Raw genomic sequence first — 24,989 nt, 5'->3', positions numbered from 1 at the left:
CAATGGTGGAACGGATTCCGTGACATTTCTAAGGCAGTGTTCGTTTTCTGATACGAAAATATCAATAATGATCAATATTCCAATCATAATAACAGTTGCGATAATATTTTAACAATATTTCGCTCAATATTGACACAAAACATTGAGAATGTGTGATGTTTGTTCAGAATTTTCACAGCTTTTAATAAATTGTAAGTTACATTGTTTCGAAATTTCGTGGTCCATTTAATTATTAAACTATTTTTTTAAAAAACAATACCAAAAATGTAAAAGGGATACTATTTTGTTCTTTGTGATTTATATTTCATGTATGTTAGAACAATACTCTCTTCCTTATAGGTGAAACAAGATTAACCGACGATGTGTCTCAATATCCAACTATAAGTCAGTCTGAGCTTGAAACAGTATTAAATTACATTCTGTCCTGGCCTCAGAGGTAAGAATGTTGAGAAAAATTTGAATAAAAGTATTTTTTTCTTAGATTTACAAATTTTATCACTGATATAATTTTTTTGGGTATAATATTATAGTTTTCACTTGAAATACCGAGAGTTGGTTGTCAAATCTTTATACATACTTTTATACAGTGTGCTAAATTATATAAATATGAAATCGACCGAAATATTTTGTTATAACCCACATTATATTTTTTAGGCAATGTATGTGCTGTTATCGAGATGTGAAGAATTTTGAAAGATTTTATTTAGTTGTCCAAAGTGTTTTGTGTTTATCTGTGTGTCAACTGAAGCAGCTAAAAGATGACTTAATAGTATCCGCTAAAACCGTAAACAGCAATGAAAATCCAGAACAACAAGAGCTACAAGATGGGACAACCAAGAAAACTGAAGAAAGTAACATTCAGAACAATGATAAAAACCCAGAAAGTACAATATCCACTGAGCCGATTGAACCAAATAACTTGGATGAAGAGAAGCCAGTGCCCGTTGCTGATAGTGAAGTGTGGTCAATACAGCAGAAGGAAAAGTTAATGCACATTGTGTCAAAGATATTCCTTCTTAATTTCCCGCTCTATCTGGCCTGTAAACATTCAGCTTTAAGCCGCTTAGACGACCTTACAGCACAAGAAATATCAAACCTAAGCTCATACTGTGACCTCCATGACACTGAAATACCAGCATATCTTTTAAGAAATGTGAGTTTGTTTTGCAAATTGGGTGGTGTATGTGCTATGACATCTGTGTTTGAGACTGCCACTCCCACAACCCTACCGTTGTCTATGGCCCATGCAATAGTTGCAGCTGTAGGTAATTTAAAACTGTGGCTGAATTTTAGAGCAGTCGCTCAACTCTTCATGCCACTTCGAAGCAAAATCTTAAAGTACATGTGCAGTCTAGAAGACAAAGATTTGAGGGTACCAGCAGTTAAATCTATGGCTGGTAAGTGATTTAGAGTGATATATATTTTTTTTATAAATGATATGAAATAATTATTTACTAAATTTTTCAAAATTATTCCTTTTTAAACTTACATACAAATCAAAAACAATATACTTCTAATTGTATACCAAAAATTTTTTGATTCAATGTTGATTTTTGCATCATTCAAACAATTTTATCATATTACAGATTGTAATAACTTTTTTGTACATAAAATCCGCTTTGTATTGTTATGAATAATATTACTTTGCAGATTTCATGTGGGGAGCAGCTAAAGAACCTCTTGATGCCCCATTGGCTTTTGATGGTGATGGCTTAGCATTGGCCTTCAAATATTTTAACAGCAGTACTCTAACTATGCGACTTGCTGGTGTAGCTCAGATCAATGCTCATATAGCGGCCCACAATGAACTCTGTGCTGGAGAACCCGCCGCAGATGCAGAGTTAGCCGGCCAGCAGCTAGCCACTTGGCTAACCAACAACAACATCATAGAACATCTATTTGGACCAAATTTACATGTTGAGGTTTATATTTGTATTATTTTATTAATCAAGAAATGAATGCTTTGAATTTCAAAAAAATTTGTGTAATGCAAAGCGAAGTTGTAAGTCTTAATTATTATAATTTTATATTTTGAATGTCAAATTCCACAAAATAGATATAACTTTCAATATAATTGTAATAATTTAATATTATTTCAAACATTATAATTCACATATATTATGGCAAATATGTATTGTAATTGTTTACAGGTTATAAAGCAGTCGCACATGATTCTGAAGTTCCTCGCTGTGGAGGGTCGGGTGACGTCCGAGCATGTAGAGCTGGTGTGGGCAGCGGCTCAGCTGAAACACTGCGGACGACAGGTGTATGATCTACTGCCAGGATTCATAAGGGCGCTTGCACCGAAGCCTTGCTCGCACTTATACAGCCTCCTCTGCTCGTTGCCGCCTAAGGAGCATACTGAACAGGTTACAATTCCATATTGATATTCTTTAGATTTCTTTAAAGTCTTTATAGAAATTTAATTAAAGTGGCAAGTGATATATCACTGAATGATGTAGGAGTTCCATTTTCTATTTAATCAAGATATACTACAGATTTTTTTGTCTACAATCGTTTTATACTTTAAACAATTCTAGAAAACATATGTAAGCAGTTGTTTGTAAGTCAATTTACTCTACATTTAATGTTACTGATATATACTAACTTATTGGATGAAAAAAAAGAAAAATATGGAGAGATTCTTGTCATTATCATATGGTAACATTTTTATAATAATAACTTTGTAAGCGATTGCGTACGCACTTAAGTGTATTTTTTTTTATTATCGCTTCTTTCGTAAGCTACCTGCCAGTTAAAGTCCCATTGAAATCAGTTCAGACACCAACCATTATCCTGAACTAACAAATAAAATAAAAAAAAAACAATATTTCTATATGCAAAAATCTTTATGTAATTATGAGAAAAGACTTGTTTGAATATGACCCATCAATACTCCAACTTTACTTATATTATTATTTACTTATATTATAACACATGTTATATTATCTGTGTAGAGTCTGTACCTTGCATCAGCATTAATGCGTGCTATGTGGGCACGTGGTGGTTGCGGGGGTTCCCCGGCGCCTGAGCCGCCTCGCCTCGCCCCTCCCGCCTGTAAACCTCACCGCTCCTCGTCGGAGGCCTCAGTCAGTATGGACCAGACCAACTCGGACGACGATCCGGTATGATGATAAGTCTTTCTTAACATATATTTATCAATTACCTTTCTGCTGATGATTGTAATTTATCATTGAGTTATATTTCTATTATAGACTTACTTTATTTGGCCTAAAATGATTATAATTTTTTGTTAGTATGCATGGAAGTTATAGTGGTGTGTTTTTGTAGTGCGAGGAACTGAGCACGTCTGCGGAGGAGGCCGGGCCCACGCCGCGGAAACAGAGCAAACATCAAAGGGAACTCACAGGTTGATGGAGTTTTTTTATATTAAATGTGTTAAAACTTTTTTGACATTACTCAAAACTCTGTCTATAACAGCTGAGCAAGAATGGCTCCGAGAAGGTGAAGAGCTCACGAAGAAAGAATGTCTCACTATCAAGACATGCCAAAAGTGAGTTGAATTTGGATTTCTAAATGATTAAAAATTATCTTACTTTTATTATATAATATTTTTGTCAGGCGGAACAAACGTGCGGGCAGCAGCGGCAGTGCCAGCAGCGGGGCGGAGGAACTGCTGCGTCCTAGGAAGAAGAAGCTGTACAAGAAGCGGCACAAAGCCGGCAAGACGAGACATTTCCGTGAGTGCATGGTCCATACACCTCATCGGATCTGTGCATTGGTATTATATAATGTAATAAGTTTGGGCCGATACGTAATACCGAATGTTTTCGCCAGTAGCGACGCAACTCAAAACAGCTGAATTGGCTGAATCGGTTTCCGAGGTGGAGGAAGAGTCGTCCGGCAGTGATACAGCCCATTGTCAGCTCCTCTGTGATAACGTGGATGCCAGGTATCTTTCTATCAGAAACATAGAATTATATTTATATAATTGAATATTTATAGAACTAACACAAGAAGTTTCCTGTACCAATCACCTTTTGTCCTTCATCTGTATCGCCGGTTAACCAGTGTCGCAGGAGAATTATTCTTCTATGAATCGGCATATTTAAATCTTATCTAGTCTGGACGCTTTTTACTGAAAACATTAAGACAATTACGTATTAAATATACTTAAAGACACAAAAAAGTAACTTTAGTCACAGCTTGTACTTGATAGTATATCAAAAGGTAGATAGAGGTACTTCCTAAGAATTCAGTACTGGTCCTGATGTTGCTCAGTCAGCAAGATCTATATCGTATTATCTGACTGCTAGCAGGCGGTTGATGGAACTGCGTCTGATGGAGAGCTACAAGCGTCGTTCGGAGGAGGAGGGCAGCGCGTCTTCCGCGCTCTCAGTACATTCCCATAGACATCTGCCGGACTTAGACGATGACGACTCGGCCTGCGAGGAAGAACTGGCCAGGCTCGCCGCTCAGGTTATTGGAAATATCGAATGACCTAATTATCTCAACTTATACCGTCACCTGGCATTTATAGTGATAGGAGATGTAGAAGTGAAAATCAGGCTTTCTGTCGGGAAAACTGTCTCACAACACGTGCGCGCGTGTCGTTGGTAGAGCCCAATAATGATATAACATACATACGATATGACATTAGCAGCGAGCAGTCTACACCACTAGCAAGAAGCTGCTAGCGATTGGTGTCTCAACAAAATATTATGACAAAGAAATTTGATAAGTAATTTATACAGACGTGTATGTACTAAGATTATTAAATAATAAAAATAGTTTTCGATCTGCACTGACTTCTTTAGTTTGTTTCACGAGCTTTATGCAAAACATCACAGTTATGCTGCTCTCCCGCTCGAAGTACGTGGATTACCGGCTGTATTATTTATTATGCCTTCACTTTATTACTGTAATGTTACATTAAAATCCGTTAATTTTTTTTTGTGATAGCAACACACGTCCATGCATCCAAGCAGCCTCACAAAGTTGAACATTAATAATAATATTAGTGCGCACGTGTCCAGGCGCAGTGTTTGACAGAGTACGGCGGGGTGGGGGTGGGCGTGGGCGTTGGTCCGGAGGCTCGCCCGCCGTCCCCGGCGCCAGTGCTGCCTTTCAGCGTGGACGACGTGTGCCGGCCAGGGAACACGCTGCTGTGGGACCTGCTACAGGACGGCGCCATTGTGAGTCGTATGACCAAACATTTTATCACTTAATATAATTATGTCACTTTTAAAACATTACAGCAACTATGAGAGTATACTCGATTTAGGGTTCATTGGGAAATCAATAATACAAGGAAAGCGACTGGAGCGCGCTATTCCGAGGGTGACAGGTTCGATTCCTGCTCGTGGCGATTATTTTTTCATTGAATATTTTCTATTTTAATTAAAATTTTGTCATTTGATATACACTTTGTGTATTAAGCAAAAGTTCTTCGGCAACTTTATACTTTAATCGAAAGGGAAATTGATTCATGTGATTCATGTCATTACAGGAGCAGCTGGGTGAAGGTTTGGCCCTGGAAGCCGAGAAAGCTCTCTGCGCGTTACTATGTTTCAGCACAGACAAGTTTATTCGTATCAAATTTATCGAGGGATGTCTCGATAACCTGGCGAATCATAGGTATTGTTATTGGGAAGAAGCAGAGTTTCCACTATGGGAGTTAAAAAAAAAATTACGTCATGTTATAACATGTTTCCAGGTCCGTTGCGGTATCACTTCGTCTTCTGCCGAAGTTGTTTTCGTCGTTCCAACAGCTCCGTGGCATGGATATGCATCAAGTATTTATATTTCTTACTCTAAGTGTCTTTATATCTCCCTCTCCCTTTATATATATATCTCTCTCTTTCTTGTTCGCAGGTGGTGATGTGGGCGGAGCGTGAGCGTGGTATGATGCGTCTGTTCCTGGAGGACCTGCGTCACTACGTCCAGCAGCGCTCCGGCGTCACCCCCACAGACGCCCAACACTACGCTCACATCACCGAGCTCACCGTCCGACTACACTTCCTCACAGCTATATTCTCGCCAGTCGGATCACCGCATCATTTTAGGTATATTTATGTTACAAACACCGATGCCATCGCGGTTATTATGCTTAAAAAATATCTTTTACTATACTTTAAATTAATAAAGTATTGTGGCATGCCACAACTCAATGGCTTAAGAACAAGTCATGATGTTACGTATAATTTTTAATAAATACAACATACATGTATGTCTTTCAGGGCGAATTGTCTATATATATATATATATATATATATATATATATATATATATATATAACCAACACCATTACCCATTGTATCGTGGCCACAAAATTTCAGTAGTAGTTCATCTTAAATATTTTGTATACAACACATGCTCATCAAACAAACATTCGTCACAATGTTTGTAACGTATGATGCGATTCCCTCCAGGCTAACAGTGGAGCAGGTGGAGGAGTTGTGGCAGTGCCTGGTGGTGCGCGGTACCAGCGAGTGTGCTGATTGTTTGTACTCCTGGCTGTTATCTCATACCAAGTCCCCCGACCAACACGCGCTGGGACTGGACGCCTTGCGGTTCCTCTACGTCGAAAAGATGCCCACTCTGGACCCTGAGGTATGTTGATTTGTATTTATGAAAGTTTTTAAACAAATAACTTAGTACTAAACAATACATGGCTACTCTACTCTCTTTTCTTTAAATGGCTTTCTGCATTATATACTTTTACTGAATTCTTATTAAGTTTTTTTTTAAATTTTATATGTTAAAATATATTCATACTTATATGGAAAAAAGTAAAGGCATCTTTGTATGTTTGTCTACTATTATGCAGTGATTTCAATGAAAAAATTAATAATAATATGTATTTTCAGACCATCAGCATAATGGGTCTTAGCCTGTACCAGCAGCTGTGTAACCTGGCGCGAATGGCGCTAGGGGCGGGTGACTCGCGAGAGACACACCCACACCACGCCCATCACACTCACCACTCACATCATCCCCATCACCCACACACCCTCGCCATGGACCATCTGTGGAAGATCGCCCTCAGAGCTAATAACACTGGTACATACTGTCTTTTATGGTATTCTTCGAAAAGAATAAATAGTGAATCGTGTTAGAGAGACTTTAAATAATAAAAAAAAAATGCAAAAAAAATCTTACATCTAAATTTAATTTTTGCATACAATAAAATTACAAATTTGGGACGGCATTGGAGCAGTGAAATAAATTTGTTAGCTACATTATAAGATAGAAGCCAAAACGTTAAGACCTCTTGTCTGATATCATGGTATGTGTGTTATAGGATACAATCATAATATGAAGTGTCAATATATTAAAATTCCCAGTATACAGCAGCTGTTGTCCCGGTCGTTAGTTGCCAATTATTGACTCACATGCTGCTTCCCTCTTTGTCCGAGCAGATGTATCCATGGGAGCTATACAATACCTGAACAGCTACTACATGGGCCAGCAACTACAACAAGAGGACGATTTCGTGTCTAAGTGCATGTTTCACCTGTCCTCGGCCGCTGAGAGGCTCATATCCAAGAACGATGACTGCCAAGGAACCTCGCTCACTCCCGGCGTGACGATAGAAGACGGCAAGGAGATCGAGAAGACCAGCGACAAACAAAACATATACGAACACATGACGGAGGAGGCGGCGCTGCAATGTATACAGAGAGCTCTGCTGCTCCTGAAGACACATTTGGATACCTTCAAAAGGAGGTTGGCTATGTGAAGGCTATATTTGTTACGGCTCATCAAAGCTCCCACCAACTCAAACAGGAACCTGCATGCAGCTTGCATTCAGCTTGTTGAAGTTGATGTTTGTTTTCAGTTCGTATTTCTCAGGCCGGTATGTCCTAAAATTCTGTGTGACCCTCTAACACAAAGTTAATCCCAGTAATCTACCAACTTATTACTGCGGTTAAACGTGCAGCGGCTACCACAGATACTTGTGGTACATTAGGCAGAATGTGTTATTTTTAATTTATCAAACACATAGCTCACAAGCTCCGTACAATTGCAAGATATGCATGTAAAGTGTAAATATTCATTAATATTATTATTCAGATACGCTTATCACCTCCGGCGTTGGGCGCTGTGCGAGTCCGGGGCGTGGGAGGGGTCCGCCAGTGGTGCGGGCTCGGTGCGGGTGACCCTCCAGCCGGCGGGGGCGGGGCCTCGCGCGGTGCTCGCTCTCCATCACTCGGACCTGGTGGCTCACCTGCGGGCACATGTACATGTGTGGTGGGAGAGACAGGTATTCCTCACCTCACCTTCAATATAATGCTTCAGTGTGAAATGAATTACATATAAATGTTATCTTCTTGCAAAAATTGTTTTAAATTTTAGATACAGGGCGAGGATGGCGTCACGGCTCTGTCGACGGACGGTCCATTGAGAATGATAACACAAGGTCAGGAGCTCACCATCGACTACGACGAGAGGACGTTGTATGATATGGGCTTCAAAGACAATCAGGTAATATTAATTTATACTTTTTAACCTTAATAGTCACATTTATCAAGAATTCATGAAACGTAAGAGGAACGTAATCAAATGAAATTCAGCAATAATAGAGACAGTATTAGTCAAATGATAGTTTCACGCCTGTGTGTACGATCCTTAATATAATATTGGTTACATAAATACGGCATTAATAATTCCTCGATTGAAACTTAGTTGGTGATATTAAATATGCTGAAGTATTACAATATTCTAAATAAATTCTGTTATAATAGTTGGTGTTCGTGTCTGTGGGCGTCGGTGGGCGGGGTGCGTGGGCGGAGTGGCCGTCCGCCCAGCCCGCTCCGGCGCGAGCTCGACTTCCCACACATCTACTGCTGGACCCCACGTACTTCAACCACCTGTTCACGCTGATGCAGGCTCTTGGACAGATGAAGGAACCCGGAACTACCGGAGTGAGTTATAGGACTATCATGTTTATGTTATTAAGGCATTATAATATAATTTTAAAATTAAAATGACCCATATTATTTATCCGGAAATGTCATGTATTTTCTTCAGGAATACTTCATAAACTATGTAGCAACTAGACCAGCAACTATTTTATTCAGATTGTTGCTACCTAGTCATAAATTCAAAAATTTTATGATAAAACTACTAACTTTCGAGATTTCATTTTATTTATATATAAACAAGCAATTATTTCTGTTTAAGGAACCGGTTGCTCACACAAAAGCGCAGCTTCTGTCTCGTCGTGTTTGGGACATTCTTCAGGCCGTGCCCCTCAACCCTACTCTACTGGAAGCGTTCCAGAACCCTTCGGAGAACAAACTCCCGGAGCTATTAGACCCAACCAGCCCGCAGAAGCTGATGTACTCGTTACACATCATAGACAAACTGAGCTCCAACAACGGTTCCAGCATTAAAGATTCGACGGGAACCTTGGATAAGACTGAGGAAAAAGTTTGCGTCGAGAATTGGAACGAGCTGTTCATCAAGAAGGGCGGGCTGCGGCTACTCTACGACATCATGATGTCAGGTGCGATTGACAATAAAGATCAAATATGCCACGTTTTATATTTATTGATAAAAATTGCTCATAAAATGAATGTTGTTTAGGCGTTCTACAGAGGAGCGACGACAGTGAGTGGCGACAAGACTGTCTTGCGCTTCTGCTACAGCTGCTTTGTCGCATCGGTACGCTGCCACCAACGGAGTCGGGGCAGACACCTAAACTACATCCAGTAAGTATTACTTTAATAGAAGTATTATATATATTTATAATATGGCGCAAAAAATAATAGATATGTTTTTCAGTCCCTACTGTCATTGATGAACGTTGAAGAGACGACTGAGAGGTTAATCTCGATACTCTGTGAAGCCGCTACTATGAAGGAGCCGACCACTTACAAGACTGGATTCTGGGGAAGAGCACAGGTAACAAGCGACACGGAATGAGTTGAATATTTTTGTACTGTCAAGTTAGTCAAGTCAAGTAGCCTACTGAGCTGACAGTTGATTTAGTAGTAGAAGTTTAAATTGAGAATGAAAAAATTATAATTTCTTCTGGTTTTCTTTTAATATTCTTGTATTACTTAATAGTGTTCGAAATAAACACAGTGTGGCGTATTCTATACTCTATGTACTTGATCTCTACCGAGTGGACGTTATTTGCAATTGTGACGTCATACACTTTTCAATCTGTATTTAATCCACCGTTGTGACGTCACTTACAGGTGGTTCAGCACGCGATGCGTGTGTGCGTGGTGTGGGCGCGGGGCGGAGGAGACGCCGTGTCTCTGGCCTGGTCCCTGAGACGAGCTGCCCCAAGACTGTTGCTGGACGACGCAGACCCTGCTGTAAGTATTGGATATTCATATCAAATTTACATTTGTTTTTTATTACTGGAATGTCATAGCTTTAGTACAGAATAACTTGTTATCTATTTCTAAATAATTCAATACCTTAAATAAATTTAAAAATTTGAAATTTATTTCATCTTATTGAAAACGTATCAACATTTCACAAAATCTATTTTTTCTATATCATAATGAACTATAGATAAAAATCAATTTAATCGTCTACCCTCAGGTCCGTCGCGAGGCGGGTAGTGCTCTGTACCGCCTGTGTGCTGGAGGCGAGGCGGGTGTGCTGGCGCCGCTGCTGACGCTACTGCTGCAGCACATGCCGCGAGCAGCGGACATGAGGCCGCATCCGCATCCGCCGCATCATCACCACGAGGTACGGAGTACAAACTTAGAGCAGGAGGGTCTATCGTAGTCAACACTCCATAGAATGTCTTAATTAACGCTTCAATAAACATGGAGAATAATTCCAAATCCTAATACCGCTACTTCACTCTGAGGAAATCTTTTCTATTATAATATTTTATAATTTCTATATATAATAAAAGTTGTGAATTATTTTATTTTAATCTGTGTCATTTCAAAGCCGATGTTTTTATATCTATCTAAATTAAAATTAATCTTGAACTCTTTTATTGTAAGTTTTGTAGAGTGTTTCCTTAGTCTAGCGTTTTCAGAAATCACCTTTAAAATTGTTTGTCTCATTCTAGTTTATTGCGTACTCTCTCTAATTATCACTTTGCCTTTATACCATAATACATTCGTTTCAAATTATTTACAATAAAAAATTAATAAGCCATTTTTTGGTATAAATATTTATTGGTATGCTTATATTGTTTTGTTCTAGGTCGTTCATCATCACGCGGAAGAAGGAAAGGAACCTTATGGCCCAGCATGTAGAGACTATTTTTGGTTGGTGTGCAGACTGATAGATGGATTACCGGAGGATTTCTTTAAAGGTTTGACCTTTCATTTCGTTATGACACATATATATAAATATAAACAATGAGAGTGTGTATATATAATAGAATATATTTGAACTATATAGAAGGAGCATTATCAGAGGATAGTGGTGCACCGGATCTGAATGAACTCTGCGAACAGATCAGCTGCTCTCTGGAGAAAAGGGAAATTATAGAAAAACGTTCGGAACCCTGTACACCTGACGACGGGCTCTACGGCCAGCTGAGTCTATTGACGCACCTCCTGAAACATCCTCTGAGGTTTAAGACTTCTGAACGGGGCACGAGGACTTTGGAAATGGTAAGAGTAGCTCTCATTCAGATGTAGTCTCATAAGACACCCAATCATACATACATACAATGTATATGTAAATGGTGCAAGTGTAAGGGTTTTGTATGGTAAACTAATAATTTCTATTACATAAAATTGTATATAAATAATTTATAAAGTGCAATCGTCGGTTTAAATTTAACGTTCAGTTGATTAAAAATTTATTTCTGTATCTAAAGATATGAGGCAGGGACCTATAAAATGACCGAGTAATGACGACTTGATATCTGCTAACTAAAGTTTCTATTTAAGATTTGGATAACACAAAATATTATTCAGTATTTTACACCGTATACAATTTCTTATTGAGAAAAAATGAAACAATTCTGATGAAATTTTGTACTTACGATAGAGGTAATGTCGGAAAAACAACTTCATCTCCATGTTAAAGCAAAGCACCGGGTCTAGCTGTTTGCAAGGCGATTCATTAAATACTTATCCTCGTTTGCAGGTGTTCGGTTTCCTATTCGACGTAGCAAATCCCTCCCAGCGGAATCTGCCCAAGTGTAAGTCCCAGAAGTCCAGGGCCGCGGCTTACGACCTGCTGGTGGAACTGGTCCGAGCGGCACCAGACAACTACATGGTGCTGCATCACAAGCTCATGGAACACCATAAACCTGGTAACACTACAAGAAACATACAATTCAAAAGATATCTGTGTCAAGAAAGAGTCTGTATATATATATATATATATATATATATATATATATATATATATATATATATATATATTTGAGAATCATAATTTTTTTTGAATTTAATTATTTTATACTTAGTAGTTTTTTTGATCTAATTTGTATGTAAATATCACAGTAATAATATTAGGAAGATGTATTATTATTATAGGCTCTGAAAATTAATAATTTTGAAACCTATTGTTTGAAAATTACTTTTATAGCAGCTATATTCGTAGTTACAAATGTTGGCTCAGATTTGAAATGACTTTTCAAATAGCCATTTGAGTCATAGCTAGACTAAATATTGTGAAATAAGTTCAAAGAAAAGGTATAACTAAACTGCTGTATGTTCAGTATAAGCCACTATTGCTGAACTTTAAAATGCAATTTGTCCTTCATTTCTCACTTATATTTAATATTATAAAATACCGTTTACATTAAAGGAGGATCCTCGCCATATCCTTGGGACTACTGGCCGGCGGAGGAGTCCCGCTCTGAGTGCGGGTACGTGGGCCTGACTAACCTGGGCGCCACGTGCTACATGGCGTCGTGCATGCAACACCTGTTCATGATGCCGGCAGCCCGCGCCGCTGTGCTGTCGGCTGATCCCGCCGCGTCCAGACACGCGCCCACCCTCCACGAGATGCAGCGAATGTTCGCATACCTCATGGTAATTCATATATATTCGTTTCCACTACAAGCTCTTCAAATTTTTCTCCCCGGTTTATATTTGACACTTTAATAAGTATCTGCACCTTAAATTAATTCACCCATTTGATTCAAACCAAAAAAGAAATAAGTAGTCAATGATCAGAGAATATGTAAACAACAATATCTACTACGTGACCGTATTATATTTTTTAAATTTATTTATAGGAGAGTGAACGTAAAGCTTACAATCCTCGAAGCTTCTGCAAAGTGTACCAGATGGACCACCAGCCGCTGAACACGGGCGAACAGAAAGACATGGCGGAGTTCTTCATAGACCTGGTCTCCAAGCTGGAAGAAATGACGCCGGAGCTTAAAAAGCTTGTGAAAACTCTATTTTGCGGCGTGCTCAGCAATAACGTTGTATCCCTGGTGAGTCACGTACTACTGATGGATCTTTCATTGAAATATTCATTGTATTTATATAATATATAATGACTCTCTCTCTATTAATAACCGCGTTTAAGACAAACCTTGAATAATTTCGTGCAAATATTATAACAAAATGCTGTTAATCATCAGGACTGTCCTCACGTGTCCCGGACGTTGGAAGAGTTTTACACGGTGCGGTGTCAAGTGGCGGATATGCGGAACCTGCACCAGTCCTTAGACGAGGTCACCGTCAAGGACACGCTGGAAGGAGACAACTGCTACACCTGCAGCACCTGCTCCAGCAAGGTGCGAGCCGAAAAAAGGTAAATACATTTTAAATCAATTGTATGTATTAAAATTGAAATGGAAAATATTAAATCAAGTATTTACAAAAGAGCAGTATTCGAATCTGGACCCTGAAGAATATAACATTCGAGAGATTGTTGGTTCCAAGCCTGCTCCGGTTTAACGTCAGTTAACAACTTTGATTCAGTTACTATCTATTTTAACAGTACGTTAGTTTTTCGTTAGTGCATATCAATAACCTATATTCAGTACGTCATAGGATTTGTTCGAAACGAGTTACTCTATTCCATAATTGATATGATCATATTCATTGCCCGATATTTATTCTAAAACTAAAATTGAAAATGCAAATACCAAAAAGAAAACAACATTTGAGGGTAGACACACATTTTATTGGATCTGTTACTACCTGCGACTTCAGGGCGTGCTTCAAGAAACTCCCCCGTATCCTGTGCTTCAACACGATGCGGTACACCTTCAACATGCTGACGATGCTCAAAGAGAAGGTCAACACACACTTCTCGTTTCCCATGAGATTAGATATGTCCGGTTATGTCGAGAAACATCTCATGCCCGCACAGTATCAAGGTAACATTATTTTTTATCTATATCCATGTGTAAATTTGCTTATAAAGTAGGCCCCATTTAGATATAATCACGAAATTTCTATATGTAAATATATGTATTATAGCAAATAAAATTATAATACATAATATTATGTATACGAAATCATTAAATACAAAAATAGCCAAACCATTTCATTTTAATTAATATAAAAGATTGCATATATTTTTGTAATGGGAAATTAGTAAGACATTAATAGTATGAATATATAATAATAGTATGTTCTAATGTTGCTTTCATTCCTTAATATATATTTTTGTTAATAGAAGAGAAGAGAAAGTCAGCGGAACAGAGGAAAGAAGGCGAGGTCAATGAAGAAGATTCTGACGGTGAAGAACATTACGAGTAAGTACATACAGTACAGTACGAGTAACGTTACAATAATATACACGGCACATGTATCATGTGTATAGGATTGCATTCTCAATCATGTGTGTCCAAAATCCGACCGAAAATATATATTTTTCGTGTTATAACATATATTAGTAGTTGTATATAGAAACTTTTATTCAAAATTCCATGTTATTTGAATTAAAGGCTTTGTACCTGATTATGTATGCAGATATTATTTACTAAATATTCATATATTGTGCATTCACCCTGTATAATCCGTCCGTTACAGATACGAGCTGATCGGCGTGACGGTCCACACGGGCACCGCGGACGGCGGACATTACTACTCGTTCATACGGGACCGGGAACACGACCATGATCGCTGGCTGCTCTTCAACGACGCCGAGGTCAAGCCCTTTGACCCGGCACACATCGCAGCTGAGTGCTTCGGCGGGGAGATGACGGTGAGACAGTCTATCACGGCATCGAATAACCAACTGCTAGTACATGAAACACTACAGGCAACGAGCAAATAATAATAATAAAATTTAGATATTTATTTATACATGTTACTTCGTTATAATGTACGATTTTAAACGTCCGAATGTAATAGTACGGGTTAAGTACTCTAAAGTGACTCTTAATGATGATTAATTCTGTTAACAGAGCAAAACTTACGACTCAGTGACGGACAAATTCATGGATTTCTCGTTCGAGAAGACGAACAGCGCGTACATGCTGTTCTACGAGCTCAGTCCGCCGCCGACGCAGCGAGGATCGGACGCGGGGCAGCTGGAGGAGGCACAGGTTACATACAGTCAAAAATATTAATGGGTTACTTCATAAATCTAGTGTGTACGGACGCTTGTACACGACATTGACAGGTCAACATAAAATTGACAACTCTTTTTATTTAAATGAAGTTCATTCTCATCTCGTCTGCCCGTGATCTTGGTTGCTGAAGAGTAACTGAAACGTCGGGAGTGTGTAGTTTTAAAAATAATAAAAGAATGCGTAGTAATCACAAAAAAATAGTTCATTTTAATGAATACTCGCGAAAGTCTTAGATCTCAACTCTTTTTAATGTTTGACGTTATAATATAATTTAAGTTAAAAAGACAAGATTGATTGATGGATTAATATGTCTATATAACTAACGATAATATTGTCTGTGTGTAGTCGTCTCGTACATCAGAGAGTCCTCCGTGTGTGGATCGCCGGGAGTCCCTGGCCGCGGCCGCGCCGGCTCCCCCCCTTCCCCCGGACCTGCTGGCCTGGATCTGGGACGACAACATGACCTTCCTGCACGATAAGAACATCTTCCAGCACGCTTACTTCACGTTAGTATAAGTCAATGTCAATAGTATAATCGTTTATTGACTAATCCGGAAACCATAGATAAAAAAAAAACATTATAAAGCTTTATATAATTTGAAAGATGTCTGAATTTAGTCAATTTCTGAATTTGCGTTTCATCCATAAGATAGCAATCATACACCAGTTACATAGTGATGTATATGGAATTACAGAATCTCTCTAGGAAGAGAGTGGTCTGCAAGGCGTTGCATGATGTATAAGTTGATAATTGTGTATAAAATATGTAATAATATAATTGTGTATAAAATCCTCCAGGTTCATGGGTCAGATGTGTAGTTCAGTTCCACAGTCTCTGTTGACTCTTCGGCCGGAGATCACTGAAGTGGCTGCTAGACTGTCCACATCCTTCTTCATAGAAACCTTCATACACGCTAAGGAGAAAGTGAGTTATTTATTAATAACAAAAGGATTACTAAAACGAATTGGACCTTAAACCTATGCAAATAAAGTTGAAATCTGTACAAACACTATATTTCAATGTTTGTATTAAACTTGCAGCCAACTATGGTGTCTTGGGTAGAACTGGTCACCAAACAATTCAACTCCTCCGCTGCAGCTTCAGAATGGTTCCTGGGTCACATGGCCGATGACACATGGTGGCCGATGCAGGTAATATATATAAAATAATTATATTGATTTTTATTGAATGGTTTTGTAAAATTTTAATAATTTTCAGGTACTAATAAAATGTCCAAATCAAATGGTGCGTCAGATGTTCCAGAGGCTCTGTATGCATGTGATACAAAGACTGAGGTAACTTGTTATTTTTGTATGTCGATGTTGTGTGAATCTGTTTTCATATTCAAAATACAAAAATTGCGTTTTGGTATTTGTTTGAGATAAATAAGATGAATGTGCTTACAGTACTAGTATAAAAATATATTGAAATTTGAATAGTATGTAGCTATGAATAAAACCATTGCGAGATCACACGGACTGTATATTAATATAGCAGAACTATCAAAACATGTGTATCCCGTATGTCATGAGAAGTTTCCCTGTCACAGGTCTAGTCATTGCGCCCTGTATCTCCAGGGCAGCGACGGGGGCGGTGATAGCAAGCTGGGAGAAGCAAGTTGTGTTACTAGGTTTATAAGGATGTTGTTATCATTGGTAAGACTATTATAAATATGTCAGTCTTCGTGTTTTTTTTTCTTCTTATATATAGGAATATTGGTTAGTTGTTTGTATGAAAACTCAAAATCTACTAAACCGATTTTAAACGATATTGTTCCTTAAAATGGAAATAAAGTTGAGGTAACATTGAAAAAGTTTGCCTGTAGTTTTATATATGAATATTTAGTGTTATATAAGACATTTATAAAATATATTTGTTTGAATGAAGTGACAGTAGTTATTCAGTACTAATATTTTACAGTTTACAATTTCATATTATATTTTGTCATAGAGGCAATGATGTGTAATGTAATGATTGTTAGATGGAGAGCGGTGCACGGTGTCACCTGCGACACCTGACGGAATACTTCAGCCTGTTGTATGAGTTCAGCAAGATGGGGGAGGAGGAGGGCAGGTTCATGTTGCGGGCACACGCTATATCAACCATGCTGAATTTCTATCTAGGCCATAATGCCAACGCGGTAGGTTATATAGTATACGTAATTATTGATATAAGTTACGGTCATTATGACAGCTTTAGTTTAGTGGGACCAGTATAATGAACCCATGGTCTGTGTTTATTGACTTTATCCATGAATAACTTGTCTGCAGGCGGAGTCTCCGTCAGAGGAAGCTAGCGGTAGCGGCAGCGGGAGTGGAGCGACGGATGCATGTGATAAGTTGCGGCCTGGAGCTCTGGATAAAATGGTTGCCCTCGTCAGCGGACTGGTGGAGAGGTCCAGAGACAGCTCGGGACAACTGGTGTTAGAAGAACCCGACGCTCGGGCGTTGCTACACGCCAAGGTTAGCTTTTACTTTCTTCGTGTGAATGGACCCAGGAGAAGAAACTCATAAACTAATTATGTTCCAGGGGTTTCCCTTCATTTATCAACAAACTAGAGATTGCTTAAACTTGCAACAAACTAGATCGCTCATTTTCGCCCTGTGTCGGTGGAACGAGGCGCTGGCGCAGAAAATTGTGAACATGATATTCCAGGCGATAGCGAAGCATTCGGAAGTGAGTTAAGACATTGTTTGTATCATAGATTGCAGTGAGCTCGTGGAAGATTACCACTTATCATTTTTATCTTTCGGTGTAGAGTTGTAGTCCGTTCTTCAAACTGCTAACCCTGCTGGTGGAGGGCAGCGGTGGGGGTGGGGGATCTTCCGGCGGTTTGCCGTGCTTCACTCAGCTGGTGTTGTCTCGTCTGTGGGAGGCGGGCGAGGTGTGTCCGCACGCGGCGCTGGAGTGGCTCGCGATGCAGGTGCCACGAAATAAGGCGGCCCATGCTTGGGCTCTAAGAACAGCCGACCGCTGGGTGGAGGCGCAGCTGTTGGCGGCGGGTGCAGCAAGAGTTAGAGCGGCAGCGGCGTTGCTGCTCGTAGCTCTGGTACCGTCGCAGCATTTCCGCGCAGGATACGCCCGACGGCCACCTTCCGCGCCGACCCCTGCCCCCACCCCCACCCCCGCTCCCGCCGCCACCGCCTCGCAACCTTTACATCTCGCCAAGCTACCGGACACGGCTCATCACACGCTGCATCAGGTATATTATAGGTTTATCTTACGATATTTTTATTTTAGGTATTTGTTGATCCAGCTAGCTATATATTGTTTTTTCTTTATTTTCCTAGGTATATACGATGTTGTTGGGAAAATTAAAAGCTGCTCGAAAGTACACAGACATCGCGGTCCACGGCACCATGAAACTGACGGCTTACTTTGGCGTCATGTCATACTGTGTGGTCAGTAGGGTCGAGAAATTAATGGTATGATATCAGTTTGATCAACAACGTTTTCATATACTAACACGACTTGTAGGTCTTATTGTAGGACATTGTAATAAAAACTGCCAAACAAAACAATTTTCCCGAAAACACTTTTCAAAACTAACAGTTGTTTGTACTTTGAATGTGTTTTAAATAATATTTATCTTTCTATTTCAGTTCGGTCAGTACTTCCCCGATCTGTGGGATCTGTATCATCCAGCTATCTCTGAGCCGTCCGTGGCGGTACACCCCAACAAACAGGCCCTACTGACGTTCTGGCACGCGGTGACGCTCGACTGCCCAGAGAACGTTCAGCTTATGCTGGCCAACCAGCGACTCATCAAACACATAGCCTTTAATTATATACTGTGAGTTGAATGGGCTTTCTTTCAATAATTGGTTTCTACTTAAGTTGTAGAAGAACAGAATTATAATTGTTTTTGATGTATGATTTTTTTTTTAAAATTAAGTGTGGATCAATGTTTTAATTTTTAAATCGAAATAGGTCTTATGTTAATCCATCAGTGTTATAAAAATTTCTTTGATTGTGGTGTGTTATAGTCATCATGTTTTAGTTGAGATATATTATGAAATATAAAGTATTTTTTGCCTTCGTCTAATATTCCGTATGATGTCAGAGCGGATCACGAGGACGGTGAAGTTGTGGCCTATAACCGCGCCATGCTGCCGCCCTACTACGCCCTGCTGAGGCTATGCTGCCGTAGATCAGCTGCCTTTGCGCGCTCCCTGGCGCAGCATCAGAACATACACTGGGCCTTCAGGAATATAGCGCCTCACGCTCACCTCTACCCCGGCGCTGCGGATGAACTGTTGAGGTATATTGTTTACTATTGATATACTGTATACAGGGTGTAGAGACATACGCTGCTTGACGATGTTAGTAATAAATAGAAGCAATCTTGAAAACACAACATATCAAACGATTGAGCAATTTTTTTTGTATATACCCTTAATTTGGGCGACAATACATGAAGTTTGTGACGTCATTCTATACCTATTACGGCGGGATGTCAAGATGGAGGTCCAGATATTTTTATTGAACTCCTAAATGAAGGGTATCACATACCGTTAGTTGAGTATAACTCGACCAAAGGAATAGAGAAATATTTGAATAACATTAATGGATATGTACGTAGACTGGCGCGGATACTGGCTGCCCGCGGCAGTGGCGGCGGCGGAGCTGTGAGTGTGGAGGGCGTGGAGCCGCGAGAGGCGGCCGCCTTCAGGAGGAGCACGCTCTCCGCATACTTACAAGGTAAGAAACGGCTCGAGAAACTTTGCTTCGAATATAATAGTGATATAAAAATAAAGGTTTCAATCCAGGTCTGAACGGACGAACTTGTTGGACGACGTTGATATCGGCGTTCTGCACGCTCGTGGAGACGGAGGACGACAGGCTGTATGTGGTGTACAACGGTGGGCTACAGATGACGTTTGAAGTGAGTCGCAGCGGCGGGAACTAACGAGGCTGAGGTGAAGTATATGATACACTGACTTAATAAAATTACATCAACCGTTGTTCAGGCATTGCACAGTCTGCACGCTGTGTACGTGGAGGGTGGTGGGGGGGTTGGCGGTGTCGGCGGTGTGGGCGGTGTCGGCAGCGTGGGCGCGGGCGGTGCCGCGGTGCGCGCCGAGCTAGGAGCCGCACTGCGGTGGGCCCGAACGTTGTGCCGCACCCTGCGCCTGCGTCGGGACGCTAAGGAAGCCCGCGCACTGCTGCTGGCCTGTAAGGACTGGCCCGAGTGCGCCCGACGACTCCTCACACTGCTCAATCTACATCAGCGGACGCCGCGACTGCCGCACGCAGCACTCGGTATCATGATGTTTATATTATATGATTATTTTCCACGAGTGTGATGGAACTGTCACACCTACTGTATCTATTGTTATTAAGAAGGTAAATATGGTCCTAAGCTAAAACAAAATTTTATAACCTACTCTTTCCCTTCCGGTTAATATAAAGGGCTTATGTTAAAGTTTGAAATACTGTTATTTTCTTTCGTCGTGTCGAAGCCACCTAACACATTTTATAATCATCTAACGTGTCATGTCCAGGCGTGCTCCGTGAATTAGTTCTGATCGGTGGCGGGGCGGCGCTGGGTGCTCTTGTCCCGCTGGCCGCCGGTGCTCACGCCGCCGCCCGCGCAGCCTCCCGACCACGGCTGCGTACTCCGCACTCGCACCCTCACCCACACCCACACCCTCACCCGCGCCCCGCTCTATATAGACCCTACCACAAGTTCATCGGTGAGCTGTACAAATAATTTATATAATGGTTTATTTTGTTATTTTCATTATTTTCTATTATGGTTATAGTATAATTACTTTCTATTCAGCTTCTAAAACATCAGGCGGTCATTTGTAAAAAATTTAAACAATTAACCAATCAATTTGCGTGCTACAGACACCTGCTGTCGCGTGGCTCGGAGTCAGCGCTGTATGTCGGAGCAGCTGGTGCTGTTGTCAGCGCTGTGTGCGCTGGAGGCGGTGCCGCTGAGGTTCAACTACTTCGCGGCTTTCTGGAGAGATGTAGCAGCTTCACCGGTCAGATTATGATACGACTTAGCTCTTTAAAGACAATGAGATATTGTGTCTGAAAAAATTTCCTACAGTCATAAATTGAAGTTAACAAATTTAAATATAATATAAGTATAATGAATATTATAATCCAGGCGGATGCAAAGCTAGAGGAAATGCTGTTAGAGTGCAGCGTGGTGGGTGAGTACGTTGACGCGGTGCTGCTGGACGAGCGGGAGTCTCTCGCGGACCAGGCCATATACGAGTTCATGCAGCACTACTATCCCAAGGTACAGTATTGTCCGTCCTTAATATTTGATATTATAAGAAAATATTAATTATTATCATATAACACAGCTCGGCGGAGTGTCGAGTCCGAGCGGGTCTGTGTCCGGCGCGGGCGCTGTGTGCGGGGCGGCGCGGGCGGCCGAGGCGCTGGCGGAGGAGGTGGCGGGGGGCGCGGCGAGAGCCCCACTGGCAGCTCTGCTGGGGGCCGCGAGAGCCCTTCTACTACTAGCGGAGCGCGCACCCCCCACTCCCGACACACCACTCGCCCGGGCTTTACATAGAGCAACGGCCGCGTTGCACCAGAGACTAATCAGACCCACCGGTAAGCGACGTAACCATTCGTGCCAGTCCTAGTAATATTGTAAATTCGAATATTGTTAAGATGTTTGGCTGTTTGTCGCTCTTCCAAGCAAAAACTACTTAACAGACTCTGATGAGACTTTACAGTAACGCAGCTCACACATCAGAGTAAACCATAGTCTATAATTTAATCTGGAATTGTAGGTGTGTAGGTCCCGCCGGCTCAACACATATCAGTCGGAATGTTTATGAAGTCACGTAACAAACACGGACTACGCGTGTCGCAGTCGCTAGGTTATCATATTTATATTGTCTAACATCTTTTCTCTGTGAGCTCAATGCCGAGGCCCAACCCGTACAAAGTTTCAGGCAAAAACCGTTAACCTCATAATTATTCTAACAAACATACAGTCAATGAAATAAATCAACCTTCTGCAGAAGAGGAGGACGGCGAGGTGGAAGCCGGCGGGTCTCCGGTCGAGGCGCGTTGTCCGTCCGACGGCAGCGACCAGGACGAGCCGCTCGACGACAGCGACGAGTCCGACGAGTCCGCCCCGCCCGCCACCTCCGACACGCCGGCCGCCGACCTGCTGCCCCTGTTGTCCCACGCCCTGCGCCGCCTGCACCGCCTGCAGGCCTCCCCGGCGCCCTCGCCCGCCCCGTCCCCGCCCGCCTCCCCCGCCCCCCCGGCCGCCGCTCCCCCGGACGACTGAGACTATCTCCTGCCGTCTCTCACTCTCTACCCCCCGCACTACTTCTGCTAGTGTTGTGACTTGTGTGAGCGGATCGTGTGTGTCGTGTGGTTTGTAGACGTTGAACCCTTGTCACTTGTAACTACAGGGGCTCGCTCTCAATGAACGCTGTCGTTGTTTAGACTGAGACTATTTTAAAAAAAATTATGTGTTCACCTCGGACCTGCAGCGGCGAGCCGAGATAGATCGGCGGCCTGGAATGGAATTTTATCTCAACGTCCTCTGCGAGATGGACTTGTATAGACAATGTTGTGGAATATATTATCACTAGGATAGCTTACATTATAGAACCTTTTTCAGATCATATTTATGAAAAAAAAATACGAACTAAAAAGGTTTTTTTTTATTGAGTTTATAGCAAACGTCTTCACCCTCCGCCGAGCGGAAGGCGGGGAGTGGGGCGAATTAAACAATTAACATAATTGGCTAGCGTTACTTTAAACCTGTATAAAAGAAATGTATGTGTTATATTTATTTGTTTGTTGTAGAACTCGATGGCTCACTTTGTAATAAGGTTTAAATATTTTCTATTGTATATGGCTATATAACGAATTATTAACTATAATATTGTGGACTAGGACATAAACTAATTCTGGGGCTGATCGAACAAAACTAGCTCAAGGAATACTTTATGACAAAAAAAAATGTATCTCCTTTATTAATATCGATAGAATCTGGACAGTTAAGAGTGAATTGCATGGAATTACCGTGTAATGTGTCATTCCGATCCCAGTGTACAGAACAGGTGACTTGTTCGGTGTCCATCTCGCGCCGCGCGCCGACCGACCGCTGGGAACCAATCAAATTAGTTCCTGCCAGCGATCAGCGGAAACATCCGTGTAATTAATGATAAGTGTACGATACCAACATGTCGCCCGCTGATAGTTTTAAAACTCCATGTTGTATATTTTAAAGCGAAGACTATAAATACTTTGCTTAATGTTTTTTTTTCCATCAAAATTATGTTTATGTTTTTTCGGCTGTGAAATTTTGTTAGTGTAAGGTTATCATTAAAAAACTTATATTCTGTTTCTCATACTTATAAAATCCCAGTTACGTGGTATAGGCTGAGGTCTCTTTTACTTTATTCACACCTACTCTAAGTGAAATCCCGTCCAAATTCTGTAATTTCCTTTGCGATGTCCTAAGCTAGGCCGGCACGCTGTAGCCGGTTGTAAATAATGTCTCGTGTAATACAAAGTATTCGTCGCCGGCTTGCAATGGCGGAGTATGTTGTGAAAATATCATAAGCACGACGGAGGCACCGACGCCACTGACATTTTTATATTTAATAACAACAGTTTGAATGGACAGTAATTGGTAACACTAGGAATCTTTTTTAAATTAGAATTTTTGTAGTTTAGAACATTTCATAGGTGTACAGGTTTGCTACATTAAAATTGTTATTATGGTAATAAATAATAATGGTAAATTAAAAAGTAGTTCAATGCTAACAATGTCAGATTTTTACATTGAATATGGTTATCTGTAGTGTAATTGATTTTTTTTTTTATAATAAATAGTGAAATAGTAAGTACACTGCCCGGTTATACACATATATTTAAGTTTCATAATCATTATATGTAAGTTATATTTTTTTTCACATCGCAAGGCTTACGCGTACATGTTTACGACTTGTGGTCGTGACTGTCCCCGTCTCGAATATTCAATTCAATAAACAATAGCTTGATAGGGAACACAGAAGCAATAATAATTTACTGTAATTTGTATACATTTATAAATGCTGTTATTAATTATGCAAATAAAGACATGCATTATCTATAGTTGTTCTGTGGTGACGTCTTTTGGTTAAGGCTGATCACGTTTTCGGAAAGGGTTATGTATTGTGGTGCTATCAATCAGAACATGGTGACTGGCTATCGAGACAAAATATGTATTTCATTTTGTCATTTTAGAGCTTATTAATATATATACCTGAGTAGAGATAAGCTGTAACTGTCTTTTAAATAATTTTAAGATTGTATTTTGTCTTTAATGAAATGTGGCTGGAGCTGATTGCTTTTTAAGTGTTGCACACGTTTATGGCTTGAAATGTTTACTTTATTTTATGTATAAAGAATTGTTTGGAACCTTCCAACCTACTATGCCTGTTGTTCAATTTGTTCGTGGTTATCCATGAAAATACTGTCAATCAGACTCAAAAGCCAAAGTAAACAGTATTTTATAAAGTTTTTTTATTAGTCTTTTTTCATTGTCCCTTCATTTTTTTTTTCATT

General features: G+C 40.4%; 1 protein-coding gene across 4 annotated transcripts; it reads left to right on the top strand.

Moving 5' to 3' along the window:
* LOC116773155 (ubiquitin carboxyl-terminal hydrolase puf) lies at window positions 1-24,946 on the top strand. 4 transcript variants are annotated; one of them, XM_061528627.1, is made up of 56 exons: window positions 1-191; window positions 340-436; window positions 655-1,397; window positions 1,651-1,922; window positions 2,151-2,369; window positions 2,958-3,125; window positions 3,292-3,370; window positions 3,442-3,514; window positions 3,583-3,701; window positions 3,802-3,913; window positions 4,281-4,440; window positions 4,998-5,156; window positions 5,471-5,598; window positions 5,678-5,756; window positions 5,836-6,026; window positions 6,393-6,573; window positions 6,831-7,023; window positions 7,383-7,689; window positions 8,038-8,227; window positions 8,320-8,448; window positions 8,709-8,888; window positions 9,148-9,472; window positions 9,553-9,677; window positions 9,751-9,870; window positions 10,170-10,292; window positions 10,525-10,674; window positions 11,146-11,257; window positions 11,347-11,561; window positions 12,043-12,211; window positions 12,712-12,938; window positions 13,145-13,348; window positions 13,499-13,671; window positions 14,076-14,242; window positions 14,545-14,623; window positions 14,901-15,075; window positions 15,278-15,418; window positions 15,791-15,951; window positions 16,244-16,370; window positions 16,487-16,597; window positions 16,665-16,741; window positions 16,996-17,101; window positions 17,428-17,586; window positions 17,717-17,908; window positions 17,976-18,122; window positions 18,205-18,648; window positions 18,737-18,871; window positions 19,049-19,239; window positions 19,510-19,707; window positions 20,029-20,147; window positions 20,216-20,331; window positions 20,417-20,708; window positions 20,951-21,142; window positions 21,300-21,439; window positions 21,568-21,702; window positions 21,770-22,022; window positions 22,439-24,946. In XM_061528627.1, the coding sequence occupies exons 1-56, from the start codon at window positions 149-151 to the stop codon at window positions 22,711-22,713; spliced, it is 9,897 nt and encodes a 3,298-aa protein (XP_061384611.1). In that variant the 5' UTR covers window positions 1-148; the 3' UTR covers window positions 22,714-24,946. The 4 variants fall into 4 exon arrangements, with proteins under 4 accessions (XP_061384611.1, XP_061384610.1, XP_061384609.1 ...); XM_061528626.1 differs by having other exon boundaries at window positions 4,278-4,440; XM_061528625.1 differs by having other exon boundaries at window positions 3,799-3,913.
* The last annotated feature ends 43 nt before the right edge of the window (window positions 24,947-24,989 follow it).

The sequence above is a fragment of the Danaus plexippus genome, assembly GCF_018135715.1.
Source record: "Danaus plexippus chromosome 18 unlocalized genomic scaffold, MEX_DaPlex mxdp_35, whole genome shotgun sequence".
Taxonomy (NCBI): Eukaryota; Metazoa; Arthropoda; class Insecta; order Lepidoptera; family Nymphalidae; genus Danaus; species Danaus plexippus.
The sequence above is the reverse complement of the archived record's forward strand: the minus strand, read 5'-3'. Positions and strand labels throughout refer to the sequence as shown.

Excerpts from the sequence above, each read along its gene's own strand:
- LOC116773155 (XM_061528624.1), top strand. The coding sequence starts at position 149 with ATGTGTGATGTTTGTTCAGAATTTTCACAGCTTTTAATAAATT. Across the intron at positions 17,102-17,427 it reads TAAGGATGTTGTTATCATTG|ATGGAGAGCGGTGCACGGTG; the intron begins GTAAGACTATTA and ends AATGATTGTTAG. Across the intron at positions 17,909-17,975 it reads GGGCGTTGCTACACGCCAAG|GGGTTTCCCTTCATTTATCA; the intron begins GTTAGCTTTTAC and ends ATTATGTTCCAG.